Genomic DNA, 21,578 nt, shown 5'->3' on the forward strand with positions numbered 1-21,578 from the left:
TGTACCTCAGTTGCAGGCTTGAACCATGTATGGTATGGGAAGCAACCAATCGATGTGTCTCTCTCTGTCTCCCCCCTACCCCTCCCTTCTACTCTGTCTAAAAATCAATGAGAAAAAAAAAGAATAGGAATACTTTTCACAACTCTATATGGTCTGTTCTATCAAAAATTTAGAAATCAAGTCAGGGTCTAAGAATATTTTAACGTTCACCAATATAATGATTACTTGCTATGAGTTCTTAGTAACTGAGAGCTACATGCAGCATGTTATTAATTAGAATTAAGATCCCCCCGCCCCAGATAAAAATAAAAAGAAAAGGCAATTTTCATTTAATTACATCAGCCAAATCTATACATTCTAGAGAATTTATTTCCAGCCGGTGAACATACTTTCCTTCAGATGAAATACCAATGATTCTCCTGAGATCAAATGGTCTTCCCACATCAAAGGGTGGGTTTGAGGCCTCAAAGGACAGCCGTCTTCGAAATGGCTCCCAAATTCCTTGAGCTTCTAAATAGGCCGTTCCGATGACCAAAAGAAACAGGGCACTGTGGGGACAGAAAGGGAGAATTGGGTTCATGAGTTAGTGCAAGAGTAACCCAATTTGACATTAAAGGCAGAATTTCTTGGCAAAGTACAATCCTATATAATAAAAGGCTAATATGCAAATTGCCCCCTTGGGAGTTTGACCGCTTGCTATGACGTGCGCTGACCACCAGGGGGCGGTGCAAAACAAAGGAAGGCCCCAGCCAGCAGGGGGAAGGAAGGCCCTGGCTGGCAGCCAGAAGGCCCCGATTGGCCCTGATCGCCAGCCAGGCCTAGGGACCATACCCCTGCACCAATTTTGTGCACCAGGCCTCTAGTATCATATAAAAGACAAAATGCCTATGAAAGTTTTTAATGGGCCAGACAAAAAACAAAGCACTATGGATAAAAGTTTGTGTACCAAACTTTTATAGAATGCCAATTTACACGAGGTTCATAAGGGGGAAGTAATTATTTGTATCAGAACAGACACTAAAGGATACTTTCCTTTTACCAAAAGCAGCTTTTATCTTTTCTTTTAGTTTTAACTCTAGGTCAACTCTATTCCCTTAAAGGATGTGTGGGTTAGAGTATATCTGATTCTCAAAACACATAAAGAAATATACTGGGGGGGAAAAAAGAATGCTAAGGATTTAAAAACAATTTCTAATCCGTTTTCTGTTGCTTAGGTGAGACTCCAGAAGAATACACTGTAGGGTAAATCACATATGCCCAAATCGCATAACTTTGATAAATTAGGAGTGTTTTTTTCCTTTAAGAAATTAACATGCACTTAATTTATATAGCGAATTGCAAAGTCAGACAGTTGTTTATGGTATATGCCACTAAAAATTGCTCAGTTTTGACTGCTTCTACTAGACGTGGAACAGATATATAAGCTGGACTGTGTTAGCTGGTATGTAAGCTGGGTCTGTCTGTTCATGGAGGACCCCCGACACTCAGAACACAACTGGACACGGTGGGCACTCGATGAACAATACCCAGTGATGTGAATACCAACCTGGAAAGAAGACAAGTACCTCATTATTCCTGAGATGATGATATACAGAGCCAGCTCCCAGTTGGGTCGGGGTAGGGCTTCTGCACAAGTTGCTAACATATGGTATGGAAGGGATGCATTCAATATAAACACAAATTCAGAGCCACTGGCTGTTATAAACTTCAGCTCACGAATAACCCTAGACGCTGTGAAATCAGGGGTAAACCTAAAACAGAATAATGGCAGTTAAGATCAAATTTTAAAAATATATTGCAAGCAGTTTAAATATAACACCAGTCCCATACACCTTTGAAACATAACACAGAATTTCAGTGTAACACTTTTTTATTCACCTTCCTCATTTTAAGATGGAGAAAGTTTCCCATGAGGTTAATAACAATAACAACCTGCTCCTGTAAGTATTAATTCAGAAAGTAGACTCTGAGCTTCCTTCCCTTCCCTCCTTCTCTCTCTAAATCCATAGTTTCCCCAGGATACATTCCCATGATACTTTTAAAAAATGCTGTCCAAGTCCCAGTGATCTTTTCTTTGTCTCCTGCAGTCCTGCTTTCTGCCCAACTATTGTGTTTTTATTTTTGTTAACTGTATGTTCCCCAACCAGATGAGTGCACCTGAGGAAAGGTGTGCTATTCCTCACTGGACCTGTCGGTGCCAAGCGCTGTGCCTTACTCAGAGTGATGAATGCAGTTCCCTCTTAAGACAATGTCCACTTAAGATCATGACATTGTCATTCAATTACGGGGACAGGTTACATTTTATTACATAAACTTTACAACATGACAACTTATCAATTAGTTGTTAAAATACGCTGCAACTATCACCAACATAGGAATTGAAACTGTCTTGACAAAAATACCACAAATTCGTACACGGTACAACATGGAAAACAGCATGTATGACTACCAACACCTTCTGCTTTAACACAAGCTGGAAAGTAATTTTGAAAATGGTTTCTAAGACTATCTGATCCGTTCTAGAGTTAGAAGTTTCACAATTTTGAAAACCAAGCTATAAAAAAATAACTTAACCAAAGATTAAGTGAAAAACAAAACAAAAAACATCAAGTAAATACATTTGTGGATAAAGACTCTTCTTTGTAAGTATGAAAACATATTTGCACCAAGTGTTACTAACTCTAGTTTAAAAAGTTAATGAGAAGCTACTGGCTCATTATACCCCATCAGAAATACTTACAATATAATTATGTCTTTAGAGGCATTGGCGCTTAGTGCAAACTCTTGACAATTAACGACTTTAAAGCCATATCCCTCACATGGGTATCCACTGACTTCAATGGTTTCTATGTTCATTTGAAGTTGTCCTGTATTCTCTACTTTAAATGTTCTTTTCAATGTGAAATTCGGTTCTCTCAGTTTCAAACCTAAGGGGAAAAATATGGGAGTGAGTATAAATCTTGCGGCCATGTGCTCCAGGCCCAAATGATGAGCAAGTTCCTCATGAACAGTCTGGTGACCATAAAGCACCTCCTCGTGCCAGAGACCAGCTTTACCAGACTTCAGCAGGAAGCTCTCCACTTTGCATGTCCTCTCAGATGCCAAAGTTTGACCATGCTTTATCTTTTACATCAGAGTAAGTCATCTAAGGCATGAAATGAATACTGGTACTTTAAATCTTTTCAGATCCAAATCAAACAACCCTGAAAGCAAGTCAGGATTTTTTCTTAAAAATCTGAAGTATTCATCACGAATATGCACATGTGTACTGACAGAAATACTGTTCTTGTTTTTGGAATTATTCACTGTTGAAAGCAAATGCTGAAATTTGTGCCGTGGACCTGTTAGCAATACTCACTATCTGTACAATCTTTTAATAATGCTTCTGTGATTTTAAAGCGTAAAGAACTCCCTGGACCAGGAAGCTTGCCTGCCACCCTCAAGTTCTCGGTTGTTCCTTGTCCTTGGACCATCAGAGCATCCATCACAGTCAGGTTGTTTCTATGCAAGAACAAGAATTACAGATATTTCATCACTTCTTGACCTTTTGGCTAAGATCAAGTAAAGAACTACAGATTTTTCTATTATATTCGCACAATATTTTGATCCATATTTTTTACTATTATTTTATAAGCCACCATGTGGAAATTAATACAGTAAATTTAAGAATGAGACATTTATACTTTAAGAATTAAAAAATATTTCCTCAAAAAAAATATTTTATTTTTAAGAACCATACATGCACAGTAAGCACAATTCAGGTCTTTAGCTATGAACACAATCACAAAGTAACTTTCATCAGGCATTGTGTATCTTGGACAAAGCCCAAACACATGTCCATAAATAAAGATGCAAACTCATATGGACACAAATCAAGTAACAACTTCTACAGAAGTGCTAAAAATCACAGCGCACTTACATCCAGGCCATACCTGATTATGATCAGTGAGGAAACAGTTCTGTTGTGAACGGGAGTAAACTTTACTTTGACAGACCTCTTCTCTCCAGGTTTTAAAATGAGGTTCAAGATGAAATGTCGAGAGAGGCCCTCTGTGAACCCTGTCGAACTCTGCAGTGGATGAGCCTTGGGTAACAAATGGCAGTCATTAATAAAGTCTCTGGAAAAATGTTTTTTCCTTTACCCCATCTACAGCCCAGTATCAGTATCACCAGCTTCTTGAATTGATTAAATATGTAAACAACATAATCTGTCACAATTTAAACACTGGTTAGCTGATAAGCAGAGCTGGGCAGCCAGTGCATTCAGCCCCCAAATGGGCTTTGTTCCCCAGGACACTGAAAGGGACATGTGTCCAAAGTCTTCATGTTTGTACTAGTCATGTTTTTATATAGAGATCTTTTAATTTTGAAACATAACACACATGCAGAAAATGACACAAACCTAAAATAAATAGCTCAGTGTTTTAAAAGAAAGCAAACAGCTGTGTAACCAACACCAGCACCGCAGGTCCCACTGCCGCTGTCCCTGCCTGCCATCCCTGCTGTCCTGCTCCTCCCACTGAAGGGTGTCAGCTGAAGGGTCTTAAAGTTGCATCCTATTTTTTATTTGTAAAAATATTTCCAATTCATATTAATCTATCTTTGACTTTTATTCTGAAAACTAATATAAACACATAATTACTGTTTCATAAACACTTGATGATTTCAAGTTTAAAGAATAGCTTAGTTTAATAATAAAAATATGACTTTTTGACAGCCAGTTACAGATTATTAAAAAAAATCATAGTTCACAATTCAGGATATTCTGCTCTGACGTTTAAGCAACATTAAGTTTAAGCTTTCTGTGGGAAGGGTCCGTGAGCTTCATGGCTCTGCTACTGTGTGAAAGGAAAGTGAGTTTTGTAGGATCTTTCTACTCTACTTGGCAGTTAGGTGAAAGGGGCTCGGCCCTCGCAGCCCCGGCTTTGTCTGGAAGGTTGTCCGGACAGTTGTTCTGCTGTTCGGTCTAATTAGCATATTAGCTCTTTATTATATAGGATTATATAGGATATATTCCCAACAAACATTAGCTAATATAAACTTGGAGGACTTGGGAAAACCTGAGGATGTTGTGATGCCTCAGAGACAACATTAAGGGCCTCCAACATTCTCTATCATTATGTAGTAGTGGTTTTCACAGAGTGACCCTAGGAATGCTCAGAGATCTTTCCAAGTATCCAGTGTCTGAACTATTTCCCCAATACTGGCAGACCTAGCTGACTTTTTCAGTGTTTTGACATCTGTACTGATAAGTCAGCAAAAGCAATGGTGGGTAAACCTGCTGACCCCTTCGCACAAGGCAAGGCAGCAGTATCAAACTTTCTGAGAAGCCAGTCCTCTTCCCTGTGTGCACTTGCAGTTAAGAGAAGCAAGTTCTTGTCCTAGCTGGTTTGGCTCCATGGATAGAGCGTCAGCCTGAGGACTGAAGGGTCCCAGGTTCGATTCCAGTCCAGGGCACATGCCCAGGTTGCGGGCTTGATCCCCAGTGGGGGGTGTGCAGGAAGCAGCCAATCAATGATTCTCTCTCATCATTGATGTTTCTCTTTCTCTCTCTTCCTCTCTGAAATCAAAAAAATATATTATAAAAGAAAAAAAAAGAGAGAAGCAAGTTCTGGATTCAGCAATAATATCAATCTTATTAAATCTCAACCCTGGACACATGTCTTTGTAATATTCTGGGGGATAAAACAAGAAGTTTGTATAAAGTACACCTGCTGCATGAGGCTCCACAATGTCTTGAAAAGCTAGTGTTTAAGATGCAAACTGAACACACTGCTTTTCTCATGGAACACCATTTAATTTTGAGAAAATGATTTGACAAGCAACCTATGGTTATTCAGATGGGGTGTTAGGTAGACATTGTCATGAAAATGCAATGCATTTGTCCCTTCAAGGAAAACAACTAAAGTATTTGTTGCCAATGATAAAATTCCAGGATATGAGTAGATTTTGGAAACAAGGTATCATACATCAAAAAGAGATCAAAAAGTAAAGTTAGCATGGGTGTAAGGGAAGAGTCAGGGAGAATCGGGACAGCTTCAAAAGTGAAGGTTTCCCAGCCAGCAGGGCGCCATGAACAGGATGTTTAGGGATGGATGTGGTATGTGGTAGGGCAGAATGAGAGGCATGGAGGCCTTGAGACTTCGCCGTTTGCAGAAGGCTTTAGTTCCAATTGCTGAATTCCTGACTGATACATACCCTGTACAGTAAGGCCTTACAACATGAGTGGTTAGTGGCTGTGCATCCTGACCTGTATGATAGAGAATATTTTGATCCTGGAACCAATCAGTTTATGTAAAAATTTATTAATTCAAGATCGACTGAGTGAAAACTACGCATACTACTGTGCTAAAGTATAAATACAGCCAGCCATGGGTCTGGCACTCGTGGAGTTTAGAATTTTATTAGCAATTATCCAAAATAAACATTTAAATGACCACGCACAATATTTTGAGGTTTAATAAAGTAAATTATGTATTAGCATATACCTCACTGTCCTGATGCATAACCTGTATTGTGAACAGGGAGCCACTGTAAGGACAGAATATAAAGAAGCAATGGTTTCCTAGAGGCAAAGGTGTCAGACAAGGGCACACTTTATCTCCCTATTTGTTTAATCTGTATGCAGAACATATCACATGAAAAATTGGGCTATACTCAGAGCCAGGAGGAGTGAAAATCAGTGGAAGAAATGATAAGATATGCATATAACACCAACTTACTGGCAGAAAGTACTAACAATTTGAAACAACTTTGGATGAAAGTGAAAGAAGAAAGTGCCAACAGGACTACATTTGCACATCAAGAAGACAAGAATGATAACTACAGAAGAAATATACAACTTTAATGGAGACACTGAAATTGTTAAAAGATTTTGCTGGTTCAGTCATCAACTCAGAGAGAGACTTGCATCCAAGAAATCAAGAGAAGGCCGAGACTCAGAAGGGCAGCAATGGAAGAATTAGGTCACCAAGAGCAAAGATGTGCCATTAGAGCCCTCACATTCCCAATAACTATGTGCCGATGTGAAAGTTGGACAGTGAAGAAGGCTGATAAAAAACAATAACATGGAGCTCAGCCAATGTGGCTCTGTGGTTCAATTGAACCAGGAGGTCATGGTTCAATTCCTGGTCAGGAAACATGCCCAGGTTGTGGGCTCGATCCCCAGTGGGGGCATGCAAGAGGGAGCTGATTGATGTTTCTATCTCTATATCCCTCTCTTTTCTTCTCTCTCTAAAAATCAATAAAAACATTAAAAAAAAAACCCAAACAAACCATGGATTCATCTGAAATATGGTGTTGGAGAGCATTATGGATATTGTGACAGGAAGACGAACAAGTGGGCCCTAGAGCAAATTAAGCCTGAAACATCACTGGAGACAAAAATGACAAAACTGAAGCTGTCCTACTTTGGGCACATCATGAGAAGACATGGTTCTTGGCAAAAGGCAATCGTGCTGGGAAAAGAGGCAGAAGGAAAAGAGGAAGACCAAACATGGGACAGACTGACTCCATAAAAGAAGCCTTAGGTTGAGTCTACAGAGCTGAGCAGGGCACCGAGGACAGGACCTGGCGGACATCACTCAACCATGGGGTCACCAGTAGTTGGCGCATATCACACACACACACTTCATCAAGATAGTCTCTGAATTTCTAGTAGCTGTTATACATAATCATGGCCTTAATGTTTAATGACCACAAACAGGAATCTTCTACCCAGTGTGCTTCATGTTGATCTAAATCCTACCTATTCTGCCTATGTTTTTACCTCTAGTACCATTACTGACAGTTCTAACTTCTTAGGTAACCTGCCCTTCAGCCAAATTGAAGGGCAGGTAATAGTTTTCCTTCACATGAGCACTGATCATATTACAGAATTATTTCTGTGAAATAGTATAAAGTTTGAATACTTACACTGTTTCTGAAGACTTGGAATTCTAGTGTTCTTAAATCTATCTTTGCCACCTTGCTCAAATTAAACCTAAAATAAAAATGTATACATATTTCTGTGTAAGCAGCATCATAATTAAACAGATAATAGAGTAATTATCAAGTCTATATTTTGTTTGCAAATTATCTTTTGGCAGATTTGAGATCACTATTTTGTCAGATTAATAGCCTTTAAAAATTAATTGCCACAACTTACAGTTAATATTTTGCTCACTTTTAAAAGTAAAATATTTCAAAGGTTCCATTTGCTTTCTTTATAATTGTGTAGGAAGATCTTCTACATTGCCTTTTCTTATCTTAAACTGAAATTTGCTCCCATACACAAACAAGGTTGAAGTTCAATTTCCGGTCAGTGCACATACCTAGGTTGCAGGTTTGATCCCCAATTGGGGCGCATACAGGAGGCAACTGATTGATGTTAGAGTCTCTCTCATTCCCCTCCTTTCTAAAATCAATAAACATATCCTCGGATGAGGATTAAAAAAAAAAAAGAAAAAGTTGTATACTTAAAAAAAACCCCCACAAAAAACTGAACATTTTTCCATTTGTTTAACATAGTATCAATCTCTCTTCCCAGAACCTCCTCTCAACTTTAATTACAGACCCGGAATTTCTTTAAGCCCAATCTATTACTATATGAGCTGCAATAGAGTTTTAAATGTGTAAAGTGAGGATTCAATGCTAGTATAAAAACATTTTGATTACCTGAAGAAGTGCTTACCTTGATATTAACTTATCTACAAAGACTGAAGGATTGGAATATAAAGCTAGAGGAATAAACTGAATATAAACAGGAACATCTGCAGGATTTTCTAAAGTAATCTCTTCTTCCTTAAACAAAGTAACCAAACAGTAAATGAAAAATCCATAGTTAAAAGAAAGAGTCGATATTTTATAATCCTACTATGTACTTCCAAAACCCGACGTTGCTTTGAATACTTACCGAAGAGCAGTTGGTATTAGTGAGTGGAAATTTCAGGAGCCGGGGTGAGCTAAGTATGGAAGGCCAGGAGAGCTCAGCAGTGATTTTTGATAGTATATTTTTTTGAAGGTCTGTATTTACTTCAAATAAAGCACTCAACCTAGGAAAAAAAACCCCACAATTTTATAAGCCACTGGGTCAAAATGAAGTATAAGTTCTCTAAAAAGAAATTCTATCAGGCTTGTGTGCTTGAGGAATTTTATTCTGGCTCTGGATAAACACAGCTTTATTTGCTCTAACATTTCACTGTGCTTTAAAAGAGATGTATAAAGTTGTTTCTATTTTGGCACAAAGAGCTGCCAAAATATGTATCACTGATCACCTGTATCCTTTTTTCCACTGAGTATGTAAAGAAAAAGACAGGCAGATAACATATAATGTATGGGGATCCCAAAGGATCTTGCATGCCTAGTGGAAAGATCTAAACACTAAGAGCAGGGTGCTAAGAACATTTTTAGAACTGATGAGAAGGCGGTACATTGCTTGGCATATAGTTTTCCCTCCCTTGAGATAAAAATAAAAATCCTACATGCAGTGAAGACATCAGTTGCAAGGTAATCCATAGGAGGGCTTTGTGCAGATATATGTAATGTTATCAGCAACATTCGGGACGCATCTGAATATTTCCCTACTTATGAATGTTTGTAAACCAGCTGTTTAGAGCTCAGAACACATTTCCTAAGCAAACAATAGTATAAATGGGGCAAAGGTTCCTGGATCCAAATACTGAAGCCTATTTTAACCATAAACAATACCAAATTATGGCACTGCAATATTGGTAAGAGCACAGGTTTTATAAGACTAGTATCAGAGCCCTAGCTGGTTTGGTTCAGTGGCTAGAGTGTCGGCCTGTGGACTGAAGGGTCCCGGATTCAATTCCGGTCAAGGGCATGCTGCCAGGGTTGCAGGCTCGATCCCCAGTAGGGGGTGTGCAGGAGGCAGCTGATCAATGATTCTCTCTCATCACTGATGTTTCTCTCTCTCCCTCCCTCCCTTCCTCTCGGAAATCAATAAAAAAAATATTAAAGAAAAAAAAAGACTAGTAACAGAAGTTCCCTGTAACGCACACATTGACAAGGTAGCACAGAGGCAGGAGTAGCAAGCATGCCCTGCTCCTATGCACCTGGGTCCTGGAGGCACAGGGCAGACAGGGAGCCCCGGTCTTTAGCAGTGGAATGCTGGGCACACAAAGAGGAAGGCCAGGGTGTCAGTAGGTGGGAGGCGATGAGGTTCCTTGTCAGCTGAGCCTAGGGCAGCACTCTAAGTGACTTATTCACAATTTAATGTTAATTTGGAGACTGCCTGTATATTATAATGTCCACTATGGAAACTTAGGAGACAAATAAGTGTTTCAATCAGTGTTTTCTTAGTGAGTTCATTGTCTCTCTGTACTTATTTTAACCATATGAAAGTAAAAAATTAACTCTTTGCTTTAAGAAAACTTTTCACAGCAGATAGTTCAGATAATCAGAAACCTCAGATTTAACTGTTAGTGGTTTGAAAATTTTATAGTACAATAAATTGCAATATCTTGATACATTTCAAATTAGCCACATGAGAAGAATCATTTTCATCAGTTGTCACATTATCATCATTCTAGTCAAATTTTCTTCTGAAGTAACTGAAAAGATCACATTTCTATAAGGTCTGGTTTTGAATACAGGTGCAGTAGATTTGTCATTAGCATGTTTTCTCCCTGCCAAAGACATGCTGAGCCCACTGGAACTGGGCCTTGTGTACCCTTAACAGCCCAGCATTTCGAAAAGGTGGTCTTTCCACTATGACCACATACACACTCGGTCTCCTGCTATGGGATTAAACCGAGAACATGTTTTCCTTGCCTTTAACGGAGGTCAGTAGTAGACAAAACTTTCTTATGCAAATGGATGTGTCTGAAGTGAACACTGTTGTCATCCTACATAAAGACAACTTCAAATAGTTTCTTTGAAGTATCTAGAATGATGGAGTAAAGAGAAAAATGGTAGTGTGTATATTTCTGAGCAACATACATTAAAATGGCAATTCAAGATGCCTCATTAATAATTTTCTGAAGATTAGAATATTTTCTTAGCTATAGTAAAGTAAAATAATCGAATATAAAACATAATATTTAGGGAAGTAACATCAACTGAGACGTTTTGAACTTCTAAAGGAGTCAAAATACTTAAAGCAAAACCACTCACTTATGACCTGAGTTTTCCTTTATTCCCATCCATCCTTTGAATAGGCTTTGATGCAAATCCCAGTCTGCATCCCATGTATCTTCCTGCATGGCTACCCCAGGCTGCACTTTGGGTTCAGCTAAAACAGGGAACATAAGTTATTATTATTATTTTAAATTAATTTTAGAGAGAAAGGGGGGGGGAGAAACATTGATTTGTTGTTCCACTTATTTGTGCATTCATTGGTTGATTCTTATATGTGCTCTGACTGGGGATTGAACCTGCAACATTGGTGTATCAGGATGATGCACCAATCAACTGAGCTACCACTAGCCAGGGACAGGAACGTAAGTTATGATATACTCACCCTACATCTGATCCACTTGCCAATTTTCCTTCAAATGATTTCTACCCAATAGATAGGGATGGACTTTAAAAATGGCAGCCTTCATTAAAGAATATTTTGTGCCCCTGGCCAGGGTTTCTCAGTGGTTAGAGTGTTGGGCAGCACACTGAAGGGTCTCTGGTTCAATTCCCAGTCAAGGGCATGTACCTGGGTTTTGGGTTTGTTTCCTACCCCCAGTCGGGGGGAATGTAGGAGGCAACCAGTCCATGTGTCTTTTTCACTTCAATGTTTTTCTCCCTCCCAACCCCCTCTGCTTTCACTCTCTCTGAAAGGCAATGGATAAAAATATCCTCATGTGAGGATTAACAACAACAAAAAAACACACAAAAAAACAAAAAAGAAAGAAAAACAATATTTTGTGGGTAGTGAAAAAACAGCAAAGTAACTTACATTTGGACAGAAAAGGTAAGCCAACATAGCAATGATCTCCACACTGTAGTCCAGGATCAAAATAAATGTTCGCAATCTATGAAGAGGTATAGGAGATTCATGAATCCCAAGTCCACAGAAGGTCACAAAAATAAAACACTTATGGATGGGAATTCTTAATTAGAACATGTCAAACCTTTGATTTTTTCCCTGGCTCCAAGTCTTCTTTATTGGCCCGTAATCGCTTGTAGTAAAACCGCCCATCTTCTGACAAAGATCGAATTTGCTGTATCTTTACCTTCTGTGAGAAGGAGTTCATTATACTTAAACTCTGATGAACTACTTTTCCCTGAAGAAAACAAACAAAAAACAAACAAAGTCATTTGTATATGGCTGGACTTCCTTACAACACACATTTAAGTGGCAACAGACATCTCTCTAGGAAACCAAAGCTCAGAGGACATTTAGAATGTTCATCAGTTGATAATCTCTAAATTTATAATCAGAGCTCTTATCAGCAGCATGCCTCTTTCTATGATAGGGTACCAGATTTTAAGTAAAGAATTGTGTAATTTAAATAATTCTTAATTAGAATCATATTATAGTCTTTTACTTTCTTTTGTTTGAAAACAGTATTTTTTGTTCTTATAAACTAAATCTTAGCTATTTAAAGAAGGATCTAAGATGTTCTTACCCAGTGGTCTAATACTTGGTATTAAAAGACTCAGAGGGTAAGAGAATGCACAGAAAAAGAGTTGCATGATGGTGAAGTTAAGACTAATACTCATCATTTATAGTCTAGCCAGATTAAATGCAGTAGAAAGACGTGAGAGGACAGGAATGCTGCCGAGTCCTGGCTTGGCCTCTAATCAGTTGTGTCTTTTAGGCAGTTACCTAGTCTTCCTGTCCCTGTAAGAACTACTTCTCTCATGTCCATGTCTTCTTTTGCAGGGGTATGTTGAGGATCGAAAGAGTAGCAGATACAAAAGTTCATTTTACGATGGTATTCAACAATGGAATTCAAATACTACTAGTAAGAATTAAACTATGAGTTATTTGAAATGTTTATTTTTTGTTGTTTTTGTTGTTAATCCTCACCTGAGGGTATTTTTCCATTGATTTTTAGGGAGAGTGGAAGAAAGAGGGAAAGACAGAGAGAAGCATCAATGTGAAAGAAAGAAGCACATCGATTGGTTGTCTCCTGCACATGCCCTGACCAGGGTCTGGGCTGGGAAGGAGCCTACAACCAAGGTACGTGCCCTTGACTGGAACTGAACCTGGGACCATTTGGTCCAAAGGCTGACACTGTATCCACTGAGTCAAACCAGCTAGGACTGAAATGTTTATTCTTTTTTTTTTTTTTAAATATATTTTATTGATTTTTCACAGAGAGAAAGGGAGAGGGATAGAGAGCTAGAAACATCGATGAGAGAGATACATCGACCAGCTGCCTCCTGCACACCCCCAACCGGGGATGTGCCCGCAACCAATGTACATGCCCCCGACCGGAATCGAACCTGGGACCCTTCAGTCCGCAGACCGACGCTCTATCCACTGAGCCAAACCGGTTTCGGCGAAATGTTTATTCTTAAGTATTATTTTCAGTTAGCTCCTGTATTCTCCATCTGATGAAAGACTTTACAGCATTTCGTAACTGTTATAGATTGAATGTTTGTGTCACCCCCAAAATTTACGTTGAAAGCTAACTCCCAAATGTGATGGTATTTGCTGATGGGGCCTTTGAGATGCAATTAAGTCATGAGGGTAGAAATCTAATGAATGGAATTAGTGTCCTTAAAACAGGGGTGGGGAAACTCTTTCCTGCCAAGGGCCATTTGGGTATTTACATCATTTGCTGGTCATACAAAAATTATCAATTTAAAAATTAGCCTGCTGTATTTGGTCAAACACTTAATTAACTCACCCCTACTGCCTTGGCAGGGCCAGGCCAGACTTTCCCCACCCTGCCTTAAAAGGAGAGACGGGAACTTGCCCTTCCTCTTTGCTCTTTTGGCTAAGTAATAACACAATGAGAAGATGGCCATCAGAAAAATCAGGAAGAGGGCCTGCACAGTACGAAGGACCTTCTAAGTGCCTTGATCTTGGACTTCCCAACCTGAACTGTGAGAAATAAATGTTTGTTGTTTAAGCCACCCAGTCTATGGAATTTGTTATAGCAGTTCAAGTAACACAGTAATAAAGTTAATTTGTAATTTCAAGCAATTAGCTGGTCTTGTAAGCCACCTGAAGACAGATATCTGAAAGCTTAATCTAAAGTAGTTCAAAACCAGCACCTTGTTTTTATACAGATGTTTTCTCATTCACTGTAGGATTTATGTACTGATTAAGGAGATCATTGATGGAAAAGGCAACTGAAGGAACTGATCCTTTGACAAAATAAAGCTTTTAAGTAAGACCTAATCTTAAATGTGCTGAACCTTTTAAATCAAAAATTATATTTTTAAGCAGCTAAGATCTGAATTTAAGTTTTATTTCATGTATCATTAAGATTTTTACAATGTAATATTTTCTTAACCTACCATGTCTCCTACCACAAAATAAAAGACACACATTTGCCCTGATGTGCCCTGAACTGACTGAATCATCTTCCTGCAAAAGGCAGTGGCCATCTCCTGTTTTTGCACCTCTTTTCTCCTATTGTCCAGGCTCAAACTCTAAGTCATATTTTTGACTCCTCTATCTGCCAGCCTACCACATTTGCTTCGATTAGTCCCCTTAGGATATTAAAGAATAGCTCAAATGATTCTTGTCTATGTTCTCTTCTCCATCATTTTGCTCCTTCTTCACCCATCATCTACTAAGTGCCTACTATTGGGGATAAAAGGTCCCTCCATCCCTTTCCTAGAGCATCTTAGAGTCTCATTGGGGAGACCAACACAAAGGCAATATTTATAGCACAATGTGAGGCTTGCTGCAAGAGAGGTAATTTCAAATCATTCCAAGATCACATAAAACAACTAGTACAGTCTAGTGGAGTCAAGCCGTCTTTAGAGAGGAGATGACAAGAGAACTGAAGTTGGAAAGATAAGTTCTTTGAAGGCAGACCAACAGCCAAATCTCCCCTCCATACTTTCATGTGGACTCTGGCCAGTCTAGGGTTGGCCTCCAGGCACTATATTGTTATTTCCATGTGTATTCTGACAGAGTCCATCCTGAAAGCTCAGCTCTGATGATGTCAATCCTCTGCTCAAAAACTTTAGATTTTCATGAATTTAAAGGTACTCATTTTTTTTTTTTTTTTATACTATCACTCCAACATAACATTCCATCTCTACTCTTGCCAAACTAGGCAAATGACTGCCTAAAGTTCTCTCGGACTTTACTGCTCTGTCTTTACCTAAGTTGTTCCCTGAGCCCTGAATGCAAGTTCTTGCCACCTCTGATCTATCCCTGCCAGAAGACAATTTGAGCGAGTTCACACGGCACCTTCATCCATTAGAGTATAAAAATAAAACACTCTCACGGTGTTTTATTTTTATACTCTTAGAGCAATTTCTATATCCTGCTTCATATCTCTGAATCATGGGCCCATTTCCTATTCTAAATGGAAAGCTTCTTTTTTAAAAAATACATATTTTATTGATTTTTTACAGAGAGGAAGAGAGTCAGAAACATCGATCAGCTGCCTCCTGCACACCCCTACTGGGGATCTGCCTGCAACCAAGGTACATGCCCTTGACCGGAATTGAACCTGGGACCTTTCAGTCTGCAGGCCGATGCTCTATCCACTGAGCCAAACCAGCCAGGGCAATGGAAAGCTTCTTGAGAAGGAACCATTTCATACTCCTCTTTGAATCTCCTACAAAACCTGGTATAAAGTCTTACCTTAAAATAAGAAATTAATAGAGAATAAATAATTTTTCTATTGAATTTGAGGAACAGAGGTAAAGACAAAGAAAAAACTGAGCAAGAAAACGTCATTAAATTAACTGTCTTACTGGGAAGGACGGTGGAAGGACCATATGCTTTGGGAAGCTAGTCAGCGAACCCACGGCAATCACAGCCTTCACAGGAATTGTTAGGATCTGGGGAGTGAAAAGGCAGACCATAAGGAAGTGTTTAAGTCTGAGATTGATCCTGACCATTACTGCATTATTTTTTGGGATTAAAACAACTCATTTTGGGACTTACATTAGCAATAACCAACTCTTACGCAATATTAAAAACAACCATGGGTACTGTTTAATCTGACCAATGTACTCCATAAAATGCACTGAAATACAATCAATTTCCATGTACTTCTCAGTGACTCATTAAAAACATGGTAAACAAGACCAAATAATGGGGAAGGAATAAAGAACACATTTTTTTTTCACAATACAGGTTATTTTGTAAATTATAATAATTTAAAAAGTCAAATTGTACTCCTAAAACAATGCATGAAAAATCCAGTGTTTTCTAGAGTTATACACCTTTATATTTTTCATATGTAGCAATAAGTTAACATAAAAACCTAATATAAAAAATGACTTAAACATTCCAAATAAAAAAAATTTTTTTTAATCCTCACCCGAGGATATTATTTTCCATTGATTTTTAGAGACAATGGAAAGGAGGGAGGAGGAGAGGGGAAGAGAGAAAGAGATGTGAGAGAGACACATCGAATGGCTGCCTCCCAGCCAACACTCTAACCACACTGGCCAGGGCTAAACATTCTAGATTTTGAATCTTAACTCACACTCATTTGTAACTCACAAAGATATTTGTCTAAAGTAATTTTCCCTAATTTTTATTTTCATCCATATTAACAAAAACTTGTCTTAGCCATGAAATATAATTATTTCTATCATGAGTGATAAACATGAATTCCATAGATTTAATTTGATATTTTCCTAACAAATCATTTATTATTAAATGTTTATTCTCAATTAGTTTTCTTTCATGTGGGGCTAAATGTGCTGAAAACAGGTAGGAGAATAAGGGTATCAATACACTGAATTTAGCAATGCACAACTTCCCAAAGCGCGTTTCAATATTAAAAATCAAAATATTTAGGTCTGGCACAAATACATATATTCAAATTTTGTCTGTGATGTAGAACGACTCATATAAACACTCATGAGAACTCTAAGATGTGATTGTCCGACTGTCTTCCTTTTCAGAAACGTTACATAGGAGATTTATGACTACAGGAAGAATTAGAGCTCTAGCTCATCAACCTCAGCCAGGTTTTCTGCAATGCTATCAACCACTGCTAAGCAGGGTTCTCAATGTGCTCAAAGCATTTTTGTGTGTGAAGATTTTCAGTTAAGAGGTTTAGGTTTTATTAGAAGACCAATATTCTCTAAACCAGCGGTCGCCAACCTTTTGGCCTTCACGAACCACCAGTGGTCCATGGACCGACCACTGGTTGGCGACCGCTGCTCTAAACTATTCTCAAAAGCTCAGTTTTTAAGGTATAAAACAGGTAAACTATAACTTTATGAGTAAATATAGTTCTGTTTATATAAAAACAACAAAAAACCCTCAATTATTCAGGAAACACTCATAAAGTCCTTACCTCATAATCTGTTGTGATCTGTATGGCTCCATCATGAATCCCTTCCAGTTTTTTTGCAGTAAGCTTGACTCTGAAAACTGCAAAATAGCCTGAAGCTAATATCACCTGTATGTAGCAGAAATGACAATGATTCATTAGTCTTGCTAGTTGAAGTTCCTGCCAAAATGAAAAAGGTTATAGTGATAAACTGACTTCTGAATCCTAACATATACAAGGATGACACTGAGTTACCATATCATGTACAAATATCTTAAAACAATGCCCATCCTTGGCTGTTTATCTACACTTATTCCATGTGCCACTTAGAAAACTGGATCCTTGCGGAACAGCGTCCCAACTGCCAAGGTGGGGCAGGGTATGGTCTGCAGGAACTCCCCAGGTGCCTTCATGGAGCAGAGGGACACAGCCTTCCCACCTAGCCTGCAGCCACATTAGGGCACAGGTACACACAAAGTTGGTTCTGCCATGTTGATAATCATGTCGTCAGAGAAAATGAGATTGGGTTATATAAAAACATCAAATATCATGGAAAGAAAGAAAAGTTAAGCAATACAAATTTGAAAGAAGAATGGGGACCTTCTTTGTTTGCTCAAGCTATTTACTGATGTTTCTGACACTTTATCTTTTCAATTGTGGAATTAAAAAAAACACCCAAGTAAACCATGAAATATATTTTGTGAAGTTATATTTTAGATCTTAGTAATTGTATTTACATCAAAACAACAAATGTTGATAGACCAAATATATTCACTTTCCCATTTTTAGAAGCATTTTTGTGTGGGTTTTCTGTGATTCTAGTATTTTCATCATCTATATATATAAAAGCCAAGCGACCAGAATGATCAGAACGCCCTGAATGACTGGAACAACAGGTTGCTATGACGCACACTGTGGCTGGCCAACCGGCTGGATCAGGGCTGGGGCCAGCTGTCCAACCTCCTGTGGCCCCTCCCCCCGGCCCCAATCGGGGTGGGCCAGCTGGACCCTACCTATGCACGAATTCGTGCACCAGGCCTCTAGTGATTTATAACTACCCAAGTCAGAACAAAGGTCTGAAGAGCAGAGAATGTTGGCAATGTGTATTTTATAAGGTACACAATGCTAATTTAGCTCACAGGTTTGGCTTTTTAGAAAACAGTTGAAAGATTAGGCATTACAAACTTTAAGAAAGTCATTTTTGGAGATTCTATTTTGAAGTTCACCTTAGCACAACTTCTGATTTTAAGTCAGGGTTCATAAAAATGATCTAATCTGTTTGTCCCTTGTTTCTATATTTATAGTTTTTAAAATTTTTGTTTTTGTTTGTTTTCTTAAATATGTTTTTATTGATTTCAGAGACCGGGAATTGAACCTCAACCTGGTGGTTCATGGGTGGATGCTCAACCCCTGAACCACACAGACCAGGCTGTATTTATAGTTTTATTTAAAAATAAATTCTAAAACCCTAAATTGTCAAACAGACTTTATGTTGTTAAGTGGATCTCTCAAATTTAAATAGTATGTGTTACATATGCTATTTACTGCTAGGAAATAATCCAGATTTCTAAAATTATTTATAATGTCTTGTAAGGAAACAGTATAACTCAGCCATCTGGGATTAGACACACATACAATTTTACTCTAACTTTACTGTTGGAAGAAACATATTAATGGCTGGTCTCATTATTAACTTTTTTCAGCATTTTATTTGAATTAGAAATAAAATTTAAACTGGAGTGACAAATATTACCTCTCATTAACATGTCTGTTTTAAAAAGAGGCTTTATTTCTGAACCAAACTTCAAACATTATAAATTATTAAAATGTAAGCACCCATAAATCTACTATTATTCAGAAATATCCAATTATGCAGCTTGAATGCTACATAGCTGTAATTAGAATACATTATTTAGTAGTTTCGGACTTTTTCATAAATCCTTTCCAAGTTTCTACACACAATCATATTTATAATTGTTTCTTTGCTTCAATACTTTATTATAAAATCATGACTTCCTTTATGCATTTGGCTACCTCCTGTTGCTTAGAATCACTAATAATGCTATTATAAACATCTTCATTCTCACAGCTTTTGGCTCTTAAGTTGCTTGCATGGAAAGAATTTCTAGGAGTGGTATATATTGTCAAACTGCCCTCCAAAAACACTGTTTTGGGGGAATCCTTTCATAGATTTTAAAGACAATTTTAAAATCAGTTTTTAAAACCTAAGGCATTCCCTGAAAGTGTATCTGTCTTCAATCTCTGCATTAGGGCATCTGATTTTCCTTTTGTAAAACTGCTGCAAGAGGTTCTATCCGCACCTATAGATGTGGTCAGTTTCAGTTCTTCTCATGAGAGGGGATCCTAATTCTGTTCTGAGTTCTGCAGTGGGGAGGGCTAGACTGATACTACTATACCCACTTTCTCTTGTTGTGTGCTTCCAGCTGTCTATATTTATAAGACAGAAAAAAGTACATGGGTAGAGATCAAACAATGTTTACCTCATTGAACTCTTCTAATCAGTGCAGAAAATTGACCAGAACTACTGTATCATTGAACACAGGGTTAATCTAGTACCTATGGGACCTTCTCCTGTAATGACACTTGTATTATAAAAGGACTAGAGACCCGGTGCATGAAATTCATGAACTCAGGAGAGGGGTGGAGTGTCCCTCAGCCCAGATTGTGGGAGGGTGCAGGCCAGGCCGAGGGACCCCACTGGTGCATGATCAGGGCTGGGGAGGGATGCAGGAAGTTGGCCAGCCGGGGAGGCACCGCAGGAGAGTTCCAGGGCATGTCCAGCCCATCTCACTCAGTCTATATCAGCTGGAACCAGCAGCAAGCTAACCTACTGGTTGGAGCATCTGCCCTCTGGTGGTCAGTTCACGTCATAGTGACTGTCAACTGTCTGCCCCCTGGTGGTCAGTGCATGTCATAGCGACTGGTCGACCAGTTGACTGCCCCGTGGTGGTCATGCACGTCATAGCGAGTGGTTGAGTGGCCTTAGCATTCATTAACATATTACGCTTCGATTGGTCGAACGGATGACCGGACAATTAGCATATTAGGCTTTTATTATATAGGTCAATTTAAATTTTGCTTGTTACAGAACTTTTTATGACAAGGTAGAACCCCTTTGGGTTTCAAGTGCCCTCATCATAAAGGGAGGGGCTTGAAGTAAATGACCAATGAGGTCCTTTCAAAACCAAATAACCACTACTATTACGAATCTCATGAAAATATGAGTTGAAGTATATGACATGGCAACAGTCTTTTGTCTGGTGTTTAGACAGACATACATCTACACTTAAGGAAACAAGGAGGTTTACTTACTGATGACTGGTCTGATAAAGAGGATTTTTCTAACTCTGGAAGGCTTGCAATTATTGTCGTTCTATTGCCTCTTTCAGTAGCTATGAGTTCTATTGACAAGCCATCTCCTATGATGTGCCAACTTTTTATAGCCAACTTAAAAAAGAGAAAGATATGAAAGTGATTATTGCAGCACTATAATAACATCCTTAAATGTGATTTAGAATAAAAAGAGATTTTTTTTTTTACCTCAATTGGATTACTGTTTATAATTGCAAACAAAATATTACTCGCTTCTGTAGCACTCAGTACGCCAAAATCTATGAAACGTTCCTCTATTTTGGGGGGTAATACAAAGTACTGGAAAGATATAAAAGAACTAGATTAAATGTAGTTATCAAGAAAAAGTGACTACATTAAGATATTCTAAGGTTTCTATATTTTATGTAAATATACACATATACACACACATAAAATATAATTAAGAACTTCGTATAATGAAAACATTTTGAGTAATCGAAATGAAAACACTCATGGCCTCTACTCAACAGCTTTTCTTCCTCTGAAGGCACAGAAAAGCAGCAGAAATGGAAAGGGAGAGGGTAAGTGGAAAGAGCCCTAGAAGACAGGCAGAAAGCCCTTGGTTTCAGTAACACCACACATCCTGAAAGCAGCTACAAATACATAATAATTTAAGCAAAACAAATGAAGGAGCAGAATAATATGAAGACCTCCAGCTCTAATATTCTTATTGATGTCAGCTTTTTGGAGAACTACATCTCTGTTCTCATTTTCTTTTTATCTTCCTATCAGTTTCATTTATTTTATAAACTTTCATCAACTACTTTCAGGACACTGGATTTTTTTTCTTTTCTGTCTGATTTTCTGTACTAGGAAGAC

The 21,578-nt window shown here is 38.3% G+C and overlaps 1 protein-coding gene across 1 annotated transcript in view; it reads right to left on the bottom strand.

Annotated features, from left to right (window-relative positions):
• TMEM131 (transmembrane protein 131) overlaps window positions 1–21,578 on the bottom strand; it is a 202,855-nt gene that overhangs the window by 32,602 nt on the left and 148,675 nt on the right. Inside the window, exons 16-30 of the mRNA XM_079792637.1 lie at window positions 20,928–21,038; window positions 20,700–20,834; window positions 17,391–17,495; window positions 15,829–15,915; window positions 12,066–12,218; window positions 11,891–11,966; window positions 11,116–11,233; window positions 8,894–9,032; window positions 8,672–8,781; window positions 7,915–7,981; window positions 3,933–4,084; window positions 3,359–3,501; window positions 2,741–2,927; window positions 1,566–1,751; window positions 390–548 (exon numbers count right to left, since the gene is read on the bottom strand). Of these exons, the coding sequence (XP_079648763.1) occupies window positions 390–548; window positions 1,566–1,751; window positions 2,741–2,927; window positions 3,359–3,501; window positions 3,933–4,084; window positions 7,915–7,981; window positions 8,672–8,781; window positions 8,894–9,032; window positions 11,116–11,233; window positions 11,891–11,966; window positions 12,066–12,218; window positions 15,829–15,915; window positions 17,391–17,495; window positions 20,700–20,834; window positions 20,928–21,038 (1,928 nt within the window). The remainder of the gene's footprint in view (window positions 1–389; window positions 549–1,565; window positions 1,752–2,740; window positions 2,928–3,358; window positions 3,502–3,932; window positions 4,085–7,914; window positions 7,982–8,671; window positions 8,782–8,893; window positions 9,033–11,115; window positions 11,234–11,890; window positions 11,967–12,065; window positions 12,219–15,828; window positions 15,916–17,390; window positions 17,496–20,699; window positions 20,835–20,927; window positions 21,039–21,578) is intronic.

This window comes from Cnephaeus nilssonii (assembly GCF_951640355.1).
Source record: "Cnephaeus nilssonii genome assembly, chromosome: 15".
Classification (NCBI taxonomy): domain Eukaryota; kingdom Metazoa; phylum Chordata; class Mammalia; order Chiroptera; family Vespertilionidae; genus Cnephaeus; species Cnephaeus nilssonii.